Consider the following 19,321-nt stretch of genomic DNA (forward strand, 5'->3'; position numbering starts at 1 on the left):
GTTAGAAAGAGGCCACGTGCGGCTGCGGGCAAGGGAACAGGTCACCGAAGACCCCCCAGGCCCCGGGGTTTCTCTGATGTGTCTGTGGCCCGGGTGTGGTGCCTGGCCAGACTCCCAGCCCGGGGCAGGCTCTTGCCCCGGCGGCCGGGCCTGGGCCGTGCAGTCCCTGGGGGCACGAATCGGACACTGCAGCAACACAAGGGCAGCGCCCTCAGGTGCAGGAGAGGGGAGCCTCCTTGGTGACGGGGGCCCCATTGCTGGCTGCCCTCCCCTGACCCCGTGGAATCTTCTCACTGGGACTCACAGACACTCCTCTCTCGGGGCAAAGAGGGGAAGCCACACACCTTCTTCCCGGGAACCATCTGGAGCTTGAGAAGCTGCACCCCCAGCCCCCCACCGCCCGGACCCCCCCCCGCCCCCGCCACCTGCACCCTGCCGGCCTGGACACACCACCCCTGCTGTCCCTGCCGGGAGAGCCCCACAGCCCAGGGGCCCATCTGCCTGGTCCCCCTCATGCCCGCACGCTCCTGGGGAGAAGCTGCCGGCACTGCCCGCGGGGTCGCGTCTCAGAGGCTGCTGTCCGGGTGAGACGCAGATTCTACCTCCGGCTGGGAGGGTGCACGCCACCCCCCTCGCGGCCTGGACCTCGGGCGCCGGGTCCCCTGATGCTCACACACACACACACACACACACACACACGCACCCCGGGTGGAAGGCCTCCCCCATGAGCTTGAGCTCGGTCCTGGGTGGACGCGCCCCCGTGGTGCCAACCAGGTGGTGCCCCGGCCTGTGCAGACGCCTCTTCACCGTGGTCTTCCCTATGAGGCTTGGGGATGAGAGAGGGAACAAGCAGGGGACGGGGTCCATCCGAATCCTACGGGTCTATGTGAAGGCATTAGAAATAAATACTTATAAATAGAACACAGTCTTATAGTTAATTTCTGAGTGGCCTGTTTCGGTGTCACTAAACTAATGTATATTAATTATAAGTCTGTCTATGCTTAAAAAAATATCAGAACGGCAGCGACGCCCCTGACTTGTGCCCTCCGGCCTCTCTGGCACCTCCCAGCCGCTCCCACCCGGGGACCGCTCCGAAAGAAGACAGAACGTGGCCTCTGCTCGGGGCAGGATAGGTCTTGCGGTGCAGGCGCCCGGGCCAGAGGTGGCGCTCTGTGGGGCCCCGCGCAGCGTCCCCAACAGGAGACCGGCTGGCTGGCTGGCTGGCTGGTGGGGGCAGGCTGGGCGCGTGTGACATGACGGATGGTGACGAGGACTGGGGGCGGGGCTGGCCTGCTGGCTGTCGTGGGGGCGCGGGGGGCTCCGGCTCAGACCCTCATCTGGGCAGACCGCCGTCTGGACAGCTTGGACCTGCGGGAGGTGGAGACAAGCGGGGGTCGGGATGCTGGCCTCTCGGCGGCGGACGCCCCCCCTCCTTCCCTGCTCACTCGGAGACCCGGGCTCAGGAGTCGCCCACCTGCCTTCTGCAAGTCAGCGGTGCAGGAGGGGCGGGGGTCCCACTGCCAGGGCTCGCTGTGCCCAGGCCTGACCGTGAGTTGTGTTTGCAACCGCGTGAGGGCCTGCCCCCAGGAGCGAGTACGTTTTGAACATCTCAGGGGCTCACACGCTTTACCAGCAGCAACGACACAAATTAGGCATTAACGTCCTCAAGAACGCGCCCGGGGGCGGTGCCCTCCCACCACCTGCAGGGGGAGCCGCGTACCGTATGGTCCCGGCCAGGAGGGGGTTGAATGCGTACAGCCAGTCGTGCATGTCCTTGTCGCTGTTGGCCTGCAGCAGGATGCCGCGGTGCTCCGTGCACACGGCAAACGTGTTGGGTGTCTGCAAAGGCAGGGCTGCCGTGAGACGGCGCGAGGCCTCCGCCAGGCTGGCACGCGGTGGTCACCGTGGGGCATGGGTGGGGGCAGGGGAGGGGCGCCACCGGGACATCCCAGGGGCGAGGGGGCAGGAAAGAAAAACCCGCAGGAGACAGCCGCAGCGCACACGGCCCGGTCTGACCCACACGGGGGCGGCCCCCTCGCGGAAGGCTCTGCGGTGGGGACACCCTGTGTCTTTTCCTGCCCCAGGTCTCCCTTGTGGCCTGCTCTGCGTGGTCCCCTGGGATGCATCTACCCCTCCCGGGCCGAGGTTCCTTCCCCCGCGATTCTGGCTCCGCTGCCGTGCCGGCCTCTCCTGCTGAGCCTGAGCCCTGGGTGGGGCAGGCGTGGGCGGCACGCCGAGTTCGTGCCCACCCCCCACCACAGGGCATCAGAAATCGGCCAGCGGGTGCTGTAGGGGTCTGGCAAAGCCAGGGTCACTGCTGGCTCGGAGAGGGGCAGGGCAAAGCCAGGGGACAGGAAGGCCGTGTTCCCAGGCCCCCGACATGGCCGGCCCCGTGGGGCTCAGAGCCCCCGACCCAGGGTGTCCCTGGGGAATGGGTCAGTGCTCGCCCCATCTGTGGACCACAGCCATGGCTGGCCGTCACCAGGACTAGGTGCCCCGTGGGAGGGCCGAAGGGGGACCCTGTGAGAGACAGGACGTGGGGACCTCGGTCTGGCAGCGAGTAGGAAACGGGCCTACGGGGGACGGGGCCCGGCTCCCACGTCCCGCAGCCCTGCCGGGGGTTCGCCGGGCCTTGGCCAACCCGGGACCCGCCCATCCCATTTCCAAGGCTGTACCTTGAGCATGGCCTGCTGGTCCTCGCTGTACTCCACCTGGGCGGTGGACAGGTTGAGCACGAACCTCTCCACAGAGTCCTTGTCACTGTTGTACATGTAGGCATACGGCCGCCGTACCACCACGAAGCGCTTGGCCCAGCCGGCCGTGTGCGGCTCCAGGAAGTGTAGGTAGCCCTTCTTGGAGACGATGGGGCTGCAGGAGGGACGCCTGCTGGCTCATGTGCTCCTGGCGGTCAGTGGGGGTCTCACGGTGGGGCCCACCACCCTCCACCAGGCCCGTGGCGGTACCGGCCGGGGCTCAGGGGCTATGGGGTACCCGGTAGAACCCCAGCTTGGGAGGTCAGAGACCAGAACCACCAACCTATTTCTGGGCCTCAGTTTCTCCAGCTGTGAAAAGGAGAAACTTTAAAAAAAAAGCTGCAGCCGCCTTCGCTGTCACATGGGGTTCCGTGACCACAACCCGTGGAGGGTGGCCTTCTTGGGCCACAAGGGCCAGGCAGGCATCTGGCACAGAGGCCAAACTGATAACTCGCAGATGCATTAAACCATCTTTCCGCAGAGGTGCCCGCGAGGTCCCCGGCCCCCTCCTGCCCTTTTGCTGTCTGCTCCTTCTCTGCTCCTGCCCCAGGTCAGGGGTGGCCTGCCTGCCTGCCTCCCTAGTGTGGCGCTGTCCCCGGGCCTGGGTCAGGGACAGAGCTGGCCGGGTGGTTTTAGAAGAGCCCCGGTTTGGGGCAGGGCACCCCGCACACACCTGACCCGGATCTCCTGGATGTCAGGAACCAGCAGGCGCGGGGGCTCTTTGTCTGCCTCCACGGCCCGAGCAGGGGATGGAAGCTTCTTCGAATCTGCCTCGGGCACAGGCTCAGGTTCTGGGCTGGCCGGCCGGGAGCAGGGCTGCGGGGTCCTGGGGAAGCAAAGCGAAGCCTCTGCACCCCTGCAGGGAGAGTCCCCGCTGGGCCGGGGAGCCACGTGGGACCGGGCTTCCTCCCACACCCAGCCGGCCCCATGGGCACCTCCCAGGGTCTGCCCGGCCACAGCCACAGCTGGAGCTCGGGGAGGGTCCGGCGTGGCCGCCAGACCCACCGCCCTTCTCCTGGCACTTTCTGCTCCCCGCCCCTGTGAGAGCGGACCCCTGTCTCTTCAGCTCCCCGGCTGAGCCCAGGCCCGTCTCAGATGAGGCCCAGAGGGCTGGATGCCTTTTTATTTTAAGAAGAAAACGTGGATGCCTTGAGGGATTTGAAGTCTAAGGGACCGGGCGTAAGAGGTGCTGGTAAAGCTGAGCAGACACCAGCCATCAGCACGACGGCAGGCCCGTGGGTCTCCAAGCTACTTCACTGCCGGTTTTCCTACTGACTATTATACCAGCACTTGCCCCCGAAAAGGGTTTGGCTTTTGTGCCGGTTTGACCCGTTCCCGGTTTTCGTCCCCAGTGCATTTTAAATCTACCCTTCAGCAGAAACTGGCCTCGGAAAAGTAACACAACCGGAGATGGGCGGGGCCCGCGCCAGCCAGGGCAGGGCGCGGGGCAGATCCCTTCCAGCTGGCCCTGCGCTAGACGCCTGTGGCCGTCCCTCGTGCCCGGCCACGCGCGCGCCACGTTCCCTGCACTGTGCGCCTGAGTCACGGCCGAGGTCATCGGTCGGTTCTCGGCCCTGGAAGCTGCTCCCGGAGCCTGGAGCTCACTCACCTCAGATCAGCTGCTCCGTACCGCCCCTCCACCAGAGAGGGGCAGGTGGAGGAGGGTGTGAGCGTGGCTGCCCCCAGAGGGGACGTGGATGGGTCCCGAAGCAGGGTGACAGACATCTCGGAGAGCTGTGGAGGACAGTGGGCCTTCGGCGTGGGGCTCGCGGAGTGGGGACGCCCCTGCGGTGGCTAATTCCTATGCCCCTGCTCACCTTTTACCTCCATTTGGGGCACCCCCCATTCCAACTGCAGGCCAGACCCTCTTCCCAGCCCCCCTCGACCTGCCCCTGGCCCCTTCACGCCCCTACACACGTCAAAGGTGGCGACCGGCGATGGGCCAGAGACTGAGCAGAGACCGCGCACGGCAGGCCCCGGATCGAGGGGGGTGGGGCAGCACGGGGACCACGCTGGCTCTGGGGACCGGGATCCGGCCCCTGGTAGAGGAAGGATGGCCACGGGGACGGGGCCTGACCAGCCCAGGACAGAGGCAGCTGGGTGAGGGCCAGGCCGGGAGGCCCCTGTGCTCCACAGACCCCAGGCACAGGGAGACGGGGCCCTTGGCTACGACAGTATGCTTCTGGGAAAACCCCTGTCTCCTTCTCCGGGCACGACTGTGAGTTCCTCTTGGTGACAACAGCCCCGTGATGACCTGGGGGTGGCCCCTCTCTGCCCACCTTGCTCTCACTGGCGCTGACGCACACGTGGCCGTGGGCGTACTCTCGGTTGAACGTGTGCGTGAGGAGGCGTAAGCACTGCAAGAGGAGCAAATGCCCGGGGTCAGGAGGCCCCCGGACCCGGCGCCGCCCCAGGCGCGGCCCCTGACGTGGGTGACCGTCCGGGGGCCCAGGCACCTCCACCCTCCGAGGTGACGGCTGAGCCGGGGAGGCCCCTCAGAGCAGGCTGGGGGCCGAGGGCAAAGACGGGGGGTGGGCAGCGCTGCCCGCCGTCAGCCAAGCGGCAGAAAGAGCCAGCTCCGGGCCGAGGGGGTAGGCTCCCGCCGGTCAGCGTAGGCATTCAGGGAAGCAGGTCACTGCTCGGGGGAGGCTGACACATTCCAGTGTGGGCGGCCGAGGGGTAGGCGAGGGGACTCCCGGGACCCCTCGTTCTCCCCGCCCCTGCTCCGACGGGACGGGGCGGAGTCACCCCCGGGGGGGGGGGGCCGGGGTCACAGCAGCGCCGCCTGAGCCACCTTGACGGCCAGCTCCCGCTGTCTCTCGTTGGGAGCCTCCAGGGGGGCCGGCCGGCCCTCGGCCGAGAGCGGGGACGAGGGGCCGGACGGGCCGTGGGAGCCGGAGTCCTCGCTGCAGGCGGGGGACGGCGCCTCGGGGCCGGGCCGCTGCGTGGTCTCCAGCTTCTCCCGCAGCAGCAGGTAGTGCCTGGTCTTCTCCACCTGCGCGAGAGCCGGAGCGCAGCTCAGCCCCGGGGGCGACCGGGCCCACAGCGCCCGCCGTTTCCCTGGGGCGCGGCCGGCACTCGGCCTCGAGCCCCAGCCCCGCAGCCGCCCTTCGAAGCAGCCAGCGCGCTGCCCTCCCCTCCCCCCGCAGGTGCGCGGCTGCCCTGGGGTCGGCGGGGGGTGGAACTGACGGACACCCGAGCCCCCCCCCCCACGCCGCCCGTGCGCCCTGCGGCCCGCAGTCCGCGCCCGGCGAGCACGAGCGCACCTCCTGCAGGAGACTCAGCTTCTCCAGCTCCCACTGGTGGTCCAGGATGAGGCTGTCGCTCCGGGGCCTCCAGCCCGCCAGGTTCTCCTCGCCGCGGACGTAGGCCACGGACGTATCGAGCACGCGCCTCCGCCGCCGCTGCATCCCTGGAAAGGGGGTGCCGGTCTGGCCACATCCGCGCCCTGGCGCCAGGCCTCGGGCCCCCCCGTGGGGACTTGTCCACGGAGGGAGGCCGGCCCCCCGGGAAAGCCTCGGCCACAGGAAGTCATCCGGCACGGCGGCCGCCGGGCCCGCCCCCCGCGCGGCCTCTCCCCTCACGGTCCTCCGGCCTCTCAGAACAACTCCCGAAGCGCAAAGGTGAGCACGTGAGTCTCGAAAGTGAGGGCCCCCCAAAACGGCGGCTTAGCTGAGGGACCCCGGGGAACCCTGACTCCTAACCAAGCGCCCCCCCCCCCCCCCACCAGGCGCCTACCTGGGCTGCCGGCATCGGCCACATGGCACAGGCTGAGCTCGTACACGCCTGTCACGCGGTTGCTGCGGGGAGAGGGGAGGCGGGTGGGCACCGGGCATGGCCAGGGCCGATCAAATGCGAAGCTGGCACCGGTCCTGCTGCGAGCCCATGCTGGGTGGCCCTGCGCGGGGCCGCGGGGGCCCTGAGCTGCAGCCACGTGTGGGCGGTCCCCTTCCCAGACCCCTCCGGGCCCCCTCTTGCCAGGGACCGCGATTTCGCCAAGTGCGCGCCACGAACCTTTGCACAGGGGGGAGCCAGGCTCGCAGGCGGTATCCCGTGCTCACTAGGTGACCCTGCGTGGCCGGGTTACAGCCAGCCCAAGGCCACTAAGTCCTGAGCCCCAGACTCTGTCCTCCTGGCTGTGCCCAGGTGTCCCGCACACTGGGGTCCATGAGACAGCGTGGGGAGCCTCACCGAAGGTGAGCACAGGTGGCCTGGTGGTCTCTCCTCACTGCCGTGACACTCTCGTTCACCACCCCTCCCCGCCCCAGGAATGCAGGGACAGGTCAGAGAGCAAGAAGGGAGGGCCGGGCCTGGGCCTGACACTCTCCTCCCTCGGGCACTGCCAGCCTCCAATGGCAAGAGGCCCTGTCCAGAATGCCCTCTCTCCAGTCGCAGCCCCCAGGCCTGATGGCACGGCCCTGAGGTCCTACGGGGAAGCGGGCCCAGGACCACCCACAGGAGGGCCGAAGGGCAAACCCCCCAGGCCTTCTCCCGCATGCCTGTGGGCAGACTCGGGCTCTCTCACGCCCCTCAATGTGCCATCTGTGTCCCATGGCCTCCACTGACCCCAACATCAGGGGCAGGTGAGAGGCTCTGAATGCAGGGGACTGGCTGGGACAGTGGCCACTCTGCCTTCTGGTCTGGGCCCGCCTGAAGCCGGCGTGTCACTCGAGCCTCTGCCAGACACGCCAGCCGCTCCCCGTGCAGAGTCTGGTCTGTCCTCACTGGGGCCAGAGTGCCGGACAGCAGACCCCTGGGCCACCCCCCGAGGGCAGGCTCACCTCTCCGAGGCCCGCAGGCTCCCGCTGCCAAACAGGTTGCGGATGGAGCGCGAGGCGGGCAGCTTGGCATCCCGAGAGTAGAAGACCATGCAGAAGTCCTTGGTGATGACGGCTGGCTGGGTGCAGTTCTCCATCTGCAGTGGGGGGCAGGGGGGCTCAGGCGCAGGAGCACCCCGCGGCACCCGGGCCCCAGGCCCCCTTCTAACCTCCCGGGGCGCACAAGCCACTGACTGACAGCCCCAGACCTTCGTGGGTCTCTGCCCTGGCCCCCCACCCAGGTGCGAGCTCCCTGCCCCCCCCCCCCCCAGGAGACCGCCGGGAGAGAGCCAGGGCCCCGCCTCCCTGGGCCGCAGAGGGCTGGCGTGGGTGCCGGGGACCCCGAAGGTCCCAGACACAGGCCTCACCCTGTCAGGCCCCCGCCACCTTGCCACGGGATGGGGCAACACGCTCCCAAAAACACCTGTGAAGAGCAAACCAGATCCTGGCTTCCCACCCACATTTTAACTCTAGATGACTTCCCGGGGCCCTGACACGCCGTTTCTCACACCGCTGCTTCTCTTGTTTTCCTGCAGCTCAACAGCAGGTGCCGGCAGGGCCGCTGTGGGCCGGGACTCACGGCGGCAGGGCCCAGCCAGTGCTTCCCCAGCAAACCGCCACCCCGAGAGGCAGTCGGGACGCTCCCTTCCCACAGCCGGAGCAATCGGGCTGGGAGGGGAGGTGGGGTGCCACCGTGCCACCAGCCGCCACCCTCCGGGCTGCTGGGTCCTCGCTGTTGCACCCAGCTGGCAACGCCCATGCTCCGGGCCACCCGCTGTGCTTGGCAGGGAAGGCACAGCGCAAGACCCCGGGGACGGGGTTGGGCAGGCTCTTGGTTCAGGCTGCCCGGAACATGGACGCAGGCCTCCCGCAACCCCGAGGTCAAAGCCTCACTGAACGTAGTGCCGGGAGGGGGAACGGCGCCATTAGGAGTACGTGGATTGAATAAGAACTTGACAAGTCCTCTGTCCGGGGCTACCCAGGGCCCCCACTGCCCCTTGGCAAGCATCTCAGACTTGGGGGGCAGCGATTTGGGGGTGCACCCTTGGCACAGATTTCTCACCTCAATGTAAGCCGAGAGGGTCATGTAGATTTTCTCTCGGTACGGGGTGACCCGGTTCAGCAGCAGAGAGTTGTGCATGGAGCTGTCCCACGCGGCCTCAAACTGGTAAAAGGTCCTGGAAGGAAGCAGAGACAAGGTCAAATGTGGCAGCACACGGGCCGCGCTTGTGGGCTGGGGACATGCAGACGGACAGACACAGACAGAGAGACCTATGGGCCACCGGTCAGGAAGCCCGGGCGGCGGGTGGAGGAGAACAGTAGGTTCCTCCTTACTGGGGACCGGGCTGGGTGGGGGACTCCCCTGCGGATGGACGGACGGACGGGGCAGCCGCAGCGCAGACGCTGAGGCGGGGGCAGAGGGGGCAGGGAAGGGAGGGCAGGAGGCAAGCGGGCTGGGACACAGCAACAAAGGGAAAGAGGGAGGGAGAGGAGGGGAGGTGGGGGCAGACAGGGGTGAGAGACGCGGAGAGGGCAGAAGGGGGCCGCCCCTTCCTGCCCCGTCTGAGTAAGGAGGTCCCGACCTGCCCAGGTTTGCCAAAACCTTGTGTGGCCCATCTCCTCCCTTGGGGGAGGACACTTGGAGTGGAAGCGGGGTGGCCCGGGGCAGATGGCCTCGCCCCCGCCCCCCCGCGGCCAGGCTCCTCTCGGTTTAGCACGGAGCAGGTGGTGGGCCCTGCTCCCTGTCCCCATCTCGAACCCAGAAAGACTGTGAGCAGAGCCGGAGGCCCGTGGCCCCTCTGAGGGCAGCCTAAGCCGCCCCTGGGAGGCGGGACATCACACCCTTCAGCGGCCTCCGCTCCGGGGCAGGGTTTCCTATTACAGGATAGCTCCTGTTTTCAACCACCCGGCAGAGCTCCTAAACTCTTGTCCGAGGCCCGGTGGGCATTCGAGGATCCTATCTGAGGTGGTAAATTTGCCTCAGTCCACAGTGTGGCCGCTCAGCCCCCAGCCTTGCCCCGTTTCCATCCAAGCATCCTCAAAGACACAGACCGCGGGCAGCGGCTCACGCCCTGGCCCCACCGGGCCCCCCCCACCCCCACCCCACGAGGAGCCGGCCCGGCCCAGGGGCGCGGAGGGCGGCCAGGAGGAGCGAGGCCACGCCGAGGCGCGGACGGGCTCCCCGTGACACGCTCAGGGGCGCGGGGCGAAGCAGTGGGACGGGGCAGGGCCGCTGTCACACACACGTCACCGAGGACAAAGACCCAGGGGAAGGGACGTGAGGACAGCGGGGTGACCGGAGAACTGGCAGAGAGCGCAGGGGAGACGTCGCAGGAGAAAGGGGACTGAAAAGCGGAAGAGGGACGGACCAAGCCAGCGCGGAAGAGAAAAGAGAGCTGTACCTAGTGTCATTTCCGAACGAAACGCTAAAGGTGGAGGCAGCCAGGACACACACGTACACACAGAAGAGATGGACAAGTCAGAACGAGCACGGTCACACGGCCGGGTACAAGCTAACCGACAGCGAGCGGGCGTGTGTGCTGTCCCGCCGGCCGCCGAAGCGCCTCACGGGGCGGCGGGCGGGGCCCTCTCCGACCCCGGCCCCCCGCGTCTGCGCTGAGAGCTTTGGGTCCACCCCAGCAGGACCAGGCGGGTACCCGTGGACCCGTGACCCAGACCTAAAGGGACACCCTCGGTCCCGGGGGCCCCCAGACGCCGCAGGCCCGCAGGCACGGCCGGTGGTCCACGGCAGCCTGGCCCAAACGCCCTCCGGACCACCGGGCTCCGAATGCTCCCGCACAGCCGCTCGACCCCGGGCCTTCGCCAGACATCTCTGTACCCTGCTTCCTGGACGGACCACCGGCAGGCACTGGGGCCCCATGGAGACGTGCTGCGGGCTGAACGAGCCAGTACAAGGTGCCGAGGGCGGGGCCCGGGGGTCATCATCCTTAGTCCTCGCCTCCTAGAGGCCCCGATGACACACCGGGGACGGCTAGCCTGGGGCCCCCGCCCAAGTAGGCCAGCCAGCCCCAAACCCTCCAGCTGGGCCCACGGCCTCAGCTCGGTGCGGTCCCCTCTGTCCACCCGCCTCAAAAGTCGCTAAAGAACACCGCCGGCTTCCGTTCCGCTGCAAGCGCTCCGGCCGTGTGGACCCAGCCTGCCCCCACCGCTGGCCCGAGATCGGGGACCAGCACGGTTCTACACCAGCGTGCACTCTCTGTGTGCCCCTCCCAGGGCAGGCTCCTACTCGGGCATCAGGAGCTGGGTCCCCGCCTCGTCTGGAGCCCCTCAGCCTCGGGCGGGACACTCCAGAGGAGCCAGAGCCAGCCCGGTCTGGCCAGCCAGAGACCCAGGGCTCAGCCAGGGGCCTCGGCCCAGGACCAGGTGGGCCGTTCCAGAACTGGCTGGAGCCGCACGGAGAGACGGCACACCTCCCACAAGGCTCACCGAGGCCCCTTGGAGGTGCTCTTGGCCGGGAGGCCCTCCGTCAGGCTTTCGCCCCGATGAGACTCCAGTGACCAAGAATCTCTCCGAAAACCTGAACCTGTGGGTCTCACGTATGAGGTGACGGGGGGTGGGGACCCTCTTGGGCCCACGTCCACAGCCTAGGATGGCACCTTTCACCGCACCGCTCCCCAGGTGCCAAGATGGCCGGGGTCTGACCTGGCATAGCCAAGCTGCTGCCCATAGCTGGCTCCAAACCACTGGTCAGCCCCCAGCCAGCCGTGGGTGCCAGACCCCGGAGCCCCAGGCAGGAAGGGTCCCCAACAACACTCCCGAGCCCCTGAAGCCTCTGCAGAGGGAGGTCCCGCCCAGATGACGGCAGGTGTGCTTGGGGTGCAGAGGGCGGTGGCCCCCCCCCCCCGATGTGGGACCTAGACAGCCACGTAGGACACCAAGCCTGCAGGACGCAGCATGGGAACCGCTGATTGGTGCCCCCTTGATCAGGAAGCAGGAAACTAAGACCCAGAGAGCCAGAGAGGGAGCCGTAGTGAGCCAGGATGCCATGGGAGGCCGTGGGTACCATACCGGACCCCCACTTGTGAACAGGCGCAGGGCTCTGGAGATCTCTCTGGGCATCAGGTCACCCCCAGAAGAGAGCCCCATTCCCCACAGCACCCCTCACACTGCCCCACCCGACACCCAGCCAGTCCCTCAGACACAACTCCTCGGGGAACCGTGCGGCCCGGACGTGGGGTCCCCGGACCCGAAGCGGCAGCACCACTCGGGACGCCGCGCTGTTAGCAGTGCGGATTCTCAGGCCCCACCCCCAACCCCCTGACCCACTGAGGCAGAAACACTGGGATGCGGCCACCTCGCGAGTGGAGCACCCGAGCCCACTCCGGCGCCTCCCCTTGGGCTTGGCCCACCCCACCAGCCCGCGGGCCCTCGGGATCCAGCCCATCTGGGGAAACAGGCCAGAGCACGTGTCCCTCCTCCAGTGAGGTCCCACCCACGGCCCCGGTCCTCAGCCCTTCTCCGGGCCACCCTTGTGTAGGAAGAGCAGCGGGCAGGGCAAGGCTTGTCCCACGGCAGAGCCCTAGGGGTTCCCACGGGGCCCTCCCTCTGGAAGGAAAACGCCGCCCTGCACGGATCCTTCTGCAGCCGACTGCGGGGCTCGGGATCAAGGCGCCCCCTCCTCTGAGACATCCCTGGTCCAGTCCAGCAGCCTCCGGCCATATCTCAACACAGAGCCGCTCACGCCGGGTGGGGCGGGGTCCCAGGCTGGGAGGTCTCTCGGCCGGCTCTCCTCTAGCCACGCACGAGGGTGGGGCCGCAGGGGCCCAGAAACGGGACCACCCCCAATTCAGTGATGGGACGTGGAGCTTGATGCTCAAACAAAGGAGGACCCATGTGGGGAAAACCAAAAAGTCACTTAAAAAGTTTGTCGACAGAGAAAACGTCATACGCTCTCCAATGTTTTGTCCGTGTCGACTCTTGCTCAGAAAGTTTCAGCGGCTACACCGGCCAGGACAGGGGCAGGCGTCTCATGTCCCCTCGGATGCCCTGCCTAACCCAACGGGCTGTGCGCCCGCGCGCGTCCCCGCGGGGCTCAGGTGGGGCCGGGCTGCCAGGGTAGGGTAATCGGGAGGTCGGGGCTCCCAGCACACAGGGCCTGGGCATTCCCGATGGGACTCTCGCATGCCGGCTGCACGTGGCCTGTTTAGACAACTGTGTTGTGACTTGCACCTGGCGCCTGTGACCAGTGTCTCAGCTGTGGTAGGTTAGTGGGCAGGCCAGCTGGGCATCCTGATGCGAACGGGTTTGTTGAGAATCTGAAAATCAAACCCCGTGCTCAAAGTTTCAACAAGAAACTCATAACGCTCTAGGAAGTACGTTTCTAGAAGAGAATTACTCTCAAGAGTGGCCCTGGGGAAGGCGAACTGACAGGCAGACTTCCAGGACGGAGCCCCCTGGACTGCAGCCGGGACAGCCCTCGTGTCCAGTGAGGAGGGTGACCCCAGCACGGTCACACAGCTGGGAGCAGGGCAATGGGCTCGAACCCCAGCCTTGGGGATCCTGCTGCACCTGATGCGACACATGGAGGGCTCAGCGGCCTCCCCCACCGTGCCGTGCGAGAGTCCTTGGACCAGAAGGAAAAGGAGAAATGAGACGATTGAGGGACTGAGGGGACGAGGAAGTGGGGAGGTGAGGGGGTGAGGGGGTGAAGGGATGAAAGGATGAAGGCAGGGGTGAGGGGGTGAAGGGGTGAGGGGATAAGAGGTGAGGGGTGAGGAGATAGGAGAGTGAGGGGCGAGGAAGGGAAGGGATGAAGGGGTGAGAGGATAAATGGTGAGGGGTGAGGGAGTAAGGGATGAGGCAATGAGAGGGTGAAGGGTGAGGAGGTGAGGGAATAAGAGGGTAAGGAGTGAGGAGGTAAGGAGATGAAGGAGTGAGAGGATAAGAGGGTGAGGGGCGAGGAGATAAGTGCTGAGGGGTGAGGGGATGATGGGAGAGGGGTAAGAGTGTAGGAGGTGAGGAGGTGAGGGAATAAGTGGTTGGGGGTGAGGGGTGAAGGGTGGGGGGAGAGGAGGTGAGGGGATGAGGGGTGAGGGGACGAGAGGTGAGGGGTGAGGGGGTGAGGGGGTGAGGGGTAAGTGGTCGGGGGTGAGGGGTGAGGGGTGAGGGGACGAGAGGTGAGGGGTGAGGGGATGACAGGTGAGAGATAAGTGGTCGGGCTGAGGGGTGAGGGGGTGAGTGGATGAGGGGATGAGGGGTGAGGGTAAGTGGTCAGGGTGAGGGGGTGAGGGGATGAGGGGTGAGGGGTAAGTGGCTGGGGGTGAGGGGTGAAGGGTGAGTGTAAGTGGTGAGGGGTGAGGGGACGAGAGGTGAGGGGTAAGTGGTTGGGGGTGACGGGTGAGGAGTGAGGGGATGAGGGGTGAGGGATAAGTGGTCAGGGGTGAGGGGTAAGGGGATGAGAGGTGAGGGGTGAGGGGTTGAGGGGTGAGGGGTAAGTGGTTGGGGGTGACGGGTGAGTAGTGAAGGGATGAGGGGTGAGGGATAAGTGGTCAGGGGTGAAGGGTGAGGGGACGAGAGGATGAGGGGTGAGGGATAAGTGGTCAGGGGTGGGGGGTGAGGGGTGAGGGGATGAGAGGTGAGGGGTGAGGGGATGACGGGTGAGGGATAAGTGGTCAGGGGTGGGGGGTGGGGGGTGAGGGGTGAGTGGGTGAGGGGATGAGAGGTGAGGGGTGAGGGGATGACAGGTGAGAGATAAGTGGTCGGGCTGAGGGGTGAGGGGTGAGGGGGTGAGTGGATGAGGGGATGAGGGGTGAAGGTAAGTGGTCAGGGTGAGGGGTGAGGGGATGAGGGGTGAGGGGTAAGTGGCTGGGGGTGAGGGGTGAAGGGTGAGTGTAAGTGGTGAGGGGTGAGGGGACGAGAGGTGAGGGGTGAGGGGATGAGAGGTGAGGGGTAAGTGGTTGGGGGTGACGGGTGAGGAGTGAGGGGATGAGGGGTGAGGGATAAGTGGTCAGGGGTGAAGGGTGAGGGGACGAGAGGATGAGGGGTGAGGGATAAGTGGTCAGGGGTGGGGGGTGAGGGGGTGAGGGGATGAGAGGTGAGGGGTGAGAGGATGACGGGTGAGGGATAAGTGGTCAGGGGTGGGGGGTGGGGGGTGAGGGGTGAGGGGATGAGAGGTGAGGGGTGAGGGGATGACGGGTGAGGGATAAGTGGTCAGGGGTGGGGGTGAGGGGTGAGGGGGTGAGGGGATGAGAGGTGAGGGGTGAGGGGATGACGGGTGAGGGATAAGTGGTCAGGGGTGGGGGTGAGGGGTGAGGGGGTGAGGGGATGAGAGGTGAGGGGTGACGGGATGACAGGTGAGAGATAAGTGGTTGGGTTGTGGGGTGAGGGGGTGAGTGGATGAGGGGATGAAGGGTGAGTGTAAGTGGTCAGGGGTGAGGGGTGAGGGGATGAGGGTGAGGGGTGAGGGGTAAGCGGTCGGGGGTGCGGGGTCGGGGGTGAGGGGATGAGGGCATGACAGGTGAGAGATAAGTGGTCGGGGTGAGGGGTGAGGGGATGAGGGTGAGGGGTGAGGGGATAAGGGGTGAGGGGTAAGTGGTTGGGGGTGACGGGTTAGGAGTGAGGGGATGAGGGGTGAGGGATAAGTGGTTGCAGGCGAGGGGTGAGGGGATGAGGGGTGAGTTTAAGTGGTCGGGGTGAGGGGTGTGGGGGTGAGGGGATGAGGGGATGAAGGTGAGGGTAAGTGGCCAGGGGTGAGGGGTGAGGGGATGAGAGGTGAGGGGATGAGAGGTGAGGGATAAGTGGTTGGGTTGTGGGGTGAGGGGGTGAGTGGATGAAGGGTGAGTGTAACTGGTCAGGGTCAGGGGTGAGGGGATGAGGGTGAGGGGTGAGGGGATGAGGGGTGAGTATAAGTGGTCGGGGTGTGGGGTGATGGGGTGAGTGGATAAGGGGATGAAGGGTGATGTAAGTGGTCAGGGGTGAGGGGTGAGGGAATGAGGGTGAGGGGTGAGGGGATGAGGGGTGAGTATAAGTGGTCGGGGTGTGGGGTGATGGGGTGAGTGGATGAGGGGATGAAGGGTGATGTAAGTGGTCAGGGGTGAGGGGTGAGGGGATGACAGGTGAGGGGTGAGGGGATGAGGGGTGAGGGATAAGTGGTCGGGGGTGGGGGGTGAGTGGGTGAGGGGATGAGGGGATGACGGGTGAGGGTAAGTGGTCAGGGGTGAGGGGTGAGGGGATGAGGGTGAGGGTTAAGGGGATGAGGGGTGAGGGATAAGTGGTTGGGTTGTGGGGTGAGGGGGTGAGTGGATGAAGGGTGAGTGTAACTGGTCAGGGTCAGGGGTGAGGGGATGAGGGTGAGGGGTGAGGGGATGAGGGGTGAGTATAAGTGGTCGGGGTGTGGGGTGATGGGGTGAGTGGATGAGGGGATGAAGGGTGATGTAAGTGGTCAGGGGTGAGGGGTGAGGGGATGACAGGTGAGGGGTGAGGGGATGAGGGGTGAGGGATTAGTGGTCGGGGGTGGGGGGTGAGTGGGTGAGGGGATGAGGGGATGACGGGTGAGGGTAAGTGGTCAGGGGTGAGGGGTGAGGGGATGAGGGTGAGGGTTAAGGGGATGAGGGGTGAGGGGTAAGCGGTCGGGGGTGAGGGGTGAGGGGATGAGGGTGAGGGTTGAGGGGATGAGGAGTGAGGGATAAGTGGTTGGGGGTGGGGGTGAGGGGATGAGAGGTGAGGGGTGAGGGGATGAGGGGTGAGAGATAAGTGGTCAGGGGTGAGGGGATGAGAGGTGAGGGGTGAGGGAATAAGGGGTGAGGGGTAAGTGGTTGGGGTGACGGGTTAGGAGTGAGGGGATGAGGGGTGAGGGATAAGTGGTTGCAGGCGAGGGGTGAGGGGATGAGGGGTGAGTTTAAGTGGTCGGGGTGAGGGGTGTGGGGGTGAGGGGATGAGGGGATGAAGGTGAGGGTAAGTGGCCAGGGGTGAGGGGTGAGGGGATGAGAGGTGAGGGGTGAGGGGATGAGAGGTGAGGGATAAGTGGTTGGGTTGTGGGGTGAGGGGGTGAGTGGATGAAGGGTGAGTGTAACTGGTCAGGGTCAGGGGTGAGGGGATGAGGGTGAGGGGTGAGGGGATGAGGGGTGAGTATAAGTGGTCGGGGTGTGGGGTGATGGGGTGAGTGGATGAGGGGATGAAGGGTGATGTAAGTGGTCAGGGGTGAGGGGTGAGGGGATGAGGGTGAGGGGTGAGGGGTGGTCAGGGGTGAGGGGTGAGGCCGTGTGTGTCTCGGCCATTCAGGCAGCGGCGAAATTATCCCCTTTCTAAGGGGAAGGAGACAAGGTTCCCGAAGGCTCTGCCACCTGTCCACACTCACTGGGCCAGAGGAGGGCACTGCCAGGCTGTCCGCACTCGTGGGACAAGACCCTCCCTCCGCCACCTCCCACGGTCCCGCCAGTCCCCGGTCCCGCCGCCACGGTGGCTCCCTGCCCCGTAGAGCCGGGCCCTGTGGGGAAGCGCAAGCCCGAGTCTTGGGGCTCTGACCCCCATTTCGCTCTCAGTGCCCTAGGCCTCCTCTTACTGGCCAAGCCCACTGGGGCCAGTGAGCCCTCTTCTGGAACTGGGGGGACGGTGCTCCCCGCTCAGGTGCAGGGGTGAGGGCCTCATGACGTTGGGGGGCTGGCAAAGAAAGCCCTGCCAGAAAGGAAAACTGGTTCCCTTTCCTGGTGCCACACCTCCCCCTGGCCACAGGGCATTGTCTCCCCCTAGAACCTTCCGGGAGGTCTGTGTCTGGGGGGCGGGTTGAGGACCGGCAAGCGCCCCTCTATCCCCCTGCGCTGGCTGTGGCAGCTCAAACGTGGACAAAACAGTCACGCCCCCTCGAGCCCTCACACCGACCCGCCTGGAGGTCTCCACTCGTCGAGGAAACAGCCCTTAACTTGGGTCCCTCCCAGGGGATGAACCCGAGCCAGGGGCTCCCAGCCCAGAGCCTTCTGAGAGCAGCGACACGGCCTTAACCAGCCCGGCTCCCCGCCCGACCTCCTCCAGCGCATGGCCCGGAGAGACGGGTCCCTTCCGGCCGGCACGGCCGTGCCCCCTTTTCTGGGGCAGCCACTGCCACCCTAGTTCTCCCCTGACAGGGTCCCCAGAGGGCCCGCAGCAGGCTCTGGAAAAGATGGGTTCACCCAACAGGTGTGATGTTCGAGTGCGTCCCGAGGGTCACACCGGCGGGACCACAGCCTGCCGCCCTCCCTGGGGCCTAGGCTCCAAGTGCCCGGGTCACACTCACAGTGACCCTCACGGCCATGACTCAGTCCTGCCGTGCCCCCTGCCCCACCCTGGGGCTCTTTCCAGAAGAGGAGCAGGCACCACCCCTACCCGGCTCAAGCTACCATGCAGCCTCAAGGCTCAAACGTTTGCCGGAAGCCTTCCAACCGCTCACTTCGCCTTTCAAAACGGCTGTCCTGCGAGACCACCAGCACGGAGCTCTGACCACAATCCACAGGACCCAGAGGGAGACGACCTTGACCCTCTGCCCAGAACAGACTTGGGTCTCAGGGACGGTCCTGATTAGGAACCCTGAGGCTGTCCGTGCCCAGGGCCTCACTGACCCTTGCACCCGGTGGGCACTGGCAGGGGTCCCGCTCAACTCAGAGAGGGCATCCCCTGCCCGGGAACCCCTGCCTCCGGGGGGTTTGGACCTGGGGCCACCCGGGTGAGTCCCGAGACCTACTGGGCCCCTCCCAACTTCACCGCCCACCTACTTGCAAACAGGGTGTGTGGTGGCCAGCCTGGCCGGGCAACCGCCCAGCAGCGGAGGGTATGGTGCAGAGGTCCCTTGCAGGGCCGGTACCCGTCTGCCCTCCCGTCCCGGGCCCAGCGCCGGCCCCTCCTCCCCCTTTTCTCTTTCACCTTGCAGGGAGTGGGGCTGGTGTGGCCAGCCTGCATGCGGGGGGCACCGGCTCCTGCTCCGGCAGGGGTGGGTCAGTGCGGGGCGGGCAAGGCTCAGGGGCGGGAGGAGCAGGAGGCCAGCCAGTGTCTACGGAGGGGCGGGCGGGAAACTACGGATGCAGCCAAAATCAAGAGTACGGGAAGGAGCTCAGCCAAGAGGGAGGGAGGGGGTGGGAAGAGGAAGCAACAGAGAAAATCAAAAAAGTATTCCGAGGAAAGAAAACGAAAGAAAACGGAGAAACAGGAGGGAAAGGGGAGCGAGTGTAGAAGGGATCAAAAAGCCGAAATTAAAAGTCAGGGCTGTGGGTCTGGGGAAGGAGAGAGGCTGGAATAAAACCAAGGGGCACAAATGATACCTAGGCATGTCCGAATCAAGAAACTGCCTGCAAAACACAAACAATCAGAGGTTAGTGAGGGCGGCGGGGCAGGGCGGCGGGACAGCGGGCAGCGGGGCAGCAGGGCAGCGGCAGCGAGGGGAGGGGCAGCGGGGAGAGCAGCCGTCTGCGGCAACAGGCCCACTCTGAGCAAAGCGTGGGGCCTTGCAGCGGAGGAGGCCGAGGTCGTGGCAAAGCATGAGGACAGCCCGAGCCCCTCGGCCCAAGCCAGGCCTGGGGTCTCTGAGCCCCAGCGTCTCCAGGGGGAGCAGGGCGCACCCAAGCGGCCCATCACGGGGCTCTGAGGGCATCAGCCAGGGTTGGGGAAGAGGAAGATTCTCGGGAAGGGGCCCTCTGGCTTGGCCAGCGGAGCCTCGGGACGGCACCCGCCTTGGGCCGCCAGGTGAGGAGGGTCCCCAGGACTTTGCTGGGGGCAAAGCTGGGGGGTCAGAGCAGTCCTGGGGCTATACTGGCGTGGGCAGGAGCC

At 66.2% G+C, this 19,321-nt stretch overlaps 1 protein-coding gene across 6 annotated transcripts in view; it reads right to left on the reverse strand.

Moving 5' to 3' along the window:
* Positions 1–430: 430 nt before the first annotated feature.
* The window catches only part of KIF1A (kinesin family member 1A), a 95,018-nt gene continuing 76,127 nt past the window's right edge, over positions 431–19,321 (reverse strand). For 5 of the 6 annotated variants that reach the window (XM_042995907.1, XM_042995912.1, XM_042995909.1 and 2 more), the window contains 12 exons: positions 18,817–18,843; positions 8,634–8,748; positions 7,535–7,668; positions 6,492–6,553; positions 6,020–6,165; positions 5,548–5,748; positions 5,033–5,110; positions 4,363–4,487; positions 3,427–3,579; positions 2,676–2,868; positions 1,721–1,839; positions 431–1,368 (listed from right to left, as the gene is read on the reverse strand). In XM_042995907.1, coding sequence (XP_042851841.1) covers positions 1,326–1,368; positions 1,721–1,839; positions 2,676–2,868; positions 3,427–3,579; positions 4,363–4,487; positions 5,033–5,110; positions 5,548–5,748; positions 6,020–6,165; positions 6,492–6,553; positions 7,535–7,668; positions 8,634–8,748; positions 18,817–18,843 — 1,396 coding nt within the window. In that variant the 3' untranslated portion in view covers positions 431–1,325. The remainder of the gene's footprint in view (positions 1,369–1,720; positions 1,840–2,675; positions 2,869–3,426; positions 3,580–4,362; positions 4,488–5,032; positions 5,111–5,547; positions 5,749–6,019; positions 6,166–6,491; positions 6,554–7,534; positions 7,669–8,633; positions 8,749–18,816; positions 18,844–19,321) is intronic. The other variant, XM_042995908.1, reaches the window with a different exon arrangement.

Source organism: Panthera tigris, chromosome C1 (assembly GCF_018350195.1).
Source record: "Panthera tigris isolate Pti1 chromosome C1, P.tigris_Pti1_mat1.1, whole genome shotgun sequence".
Classification (NCBI taxonomy): Eukaryota; Metazoa; Chordata; class Mammalia; order Carnivora; family Felidae; genus Panthera; species Panthera tigris.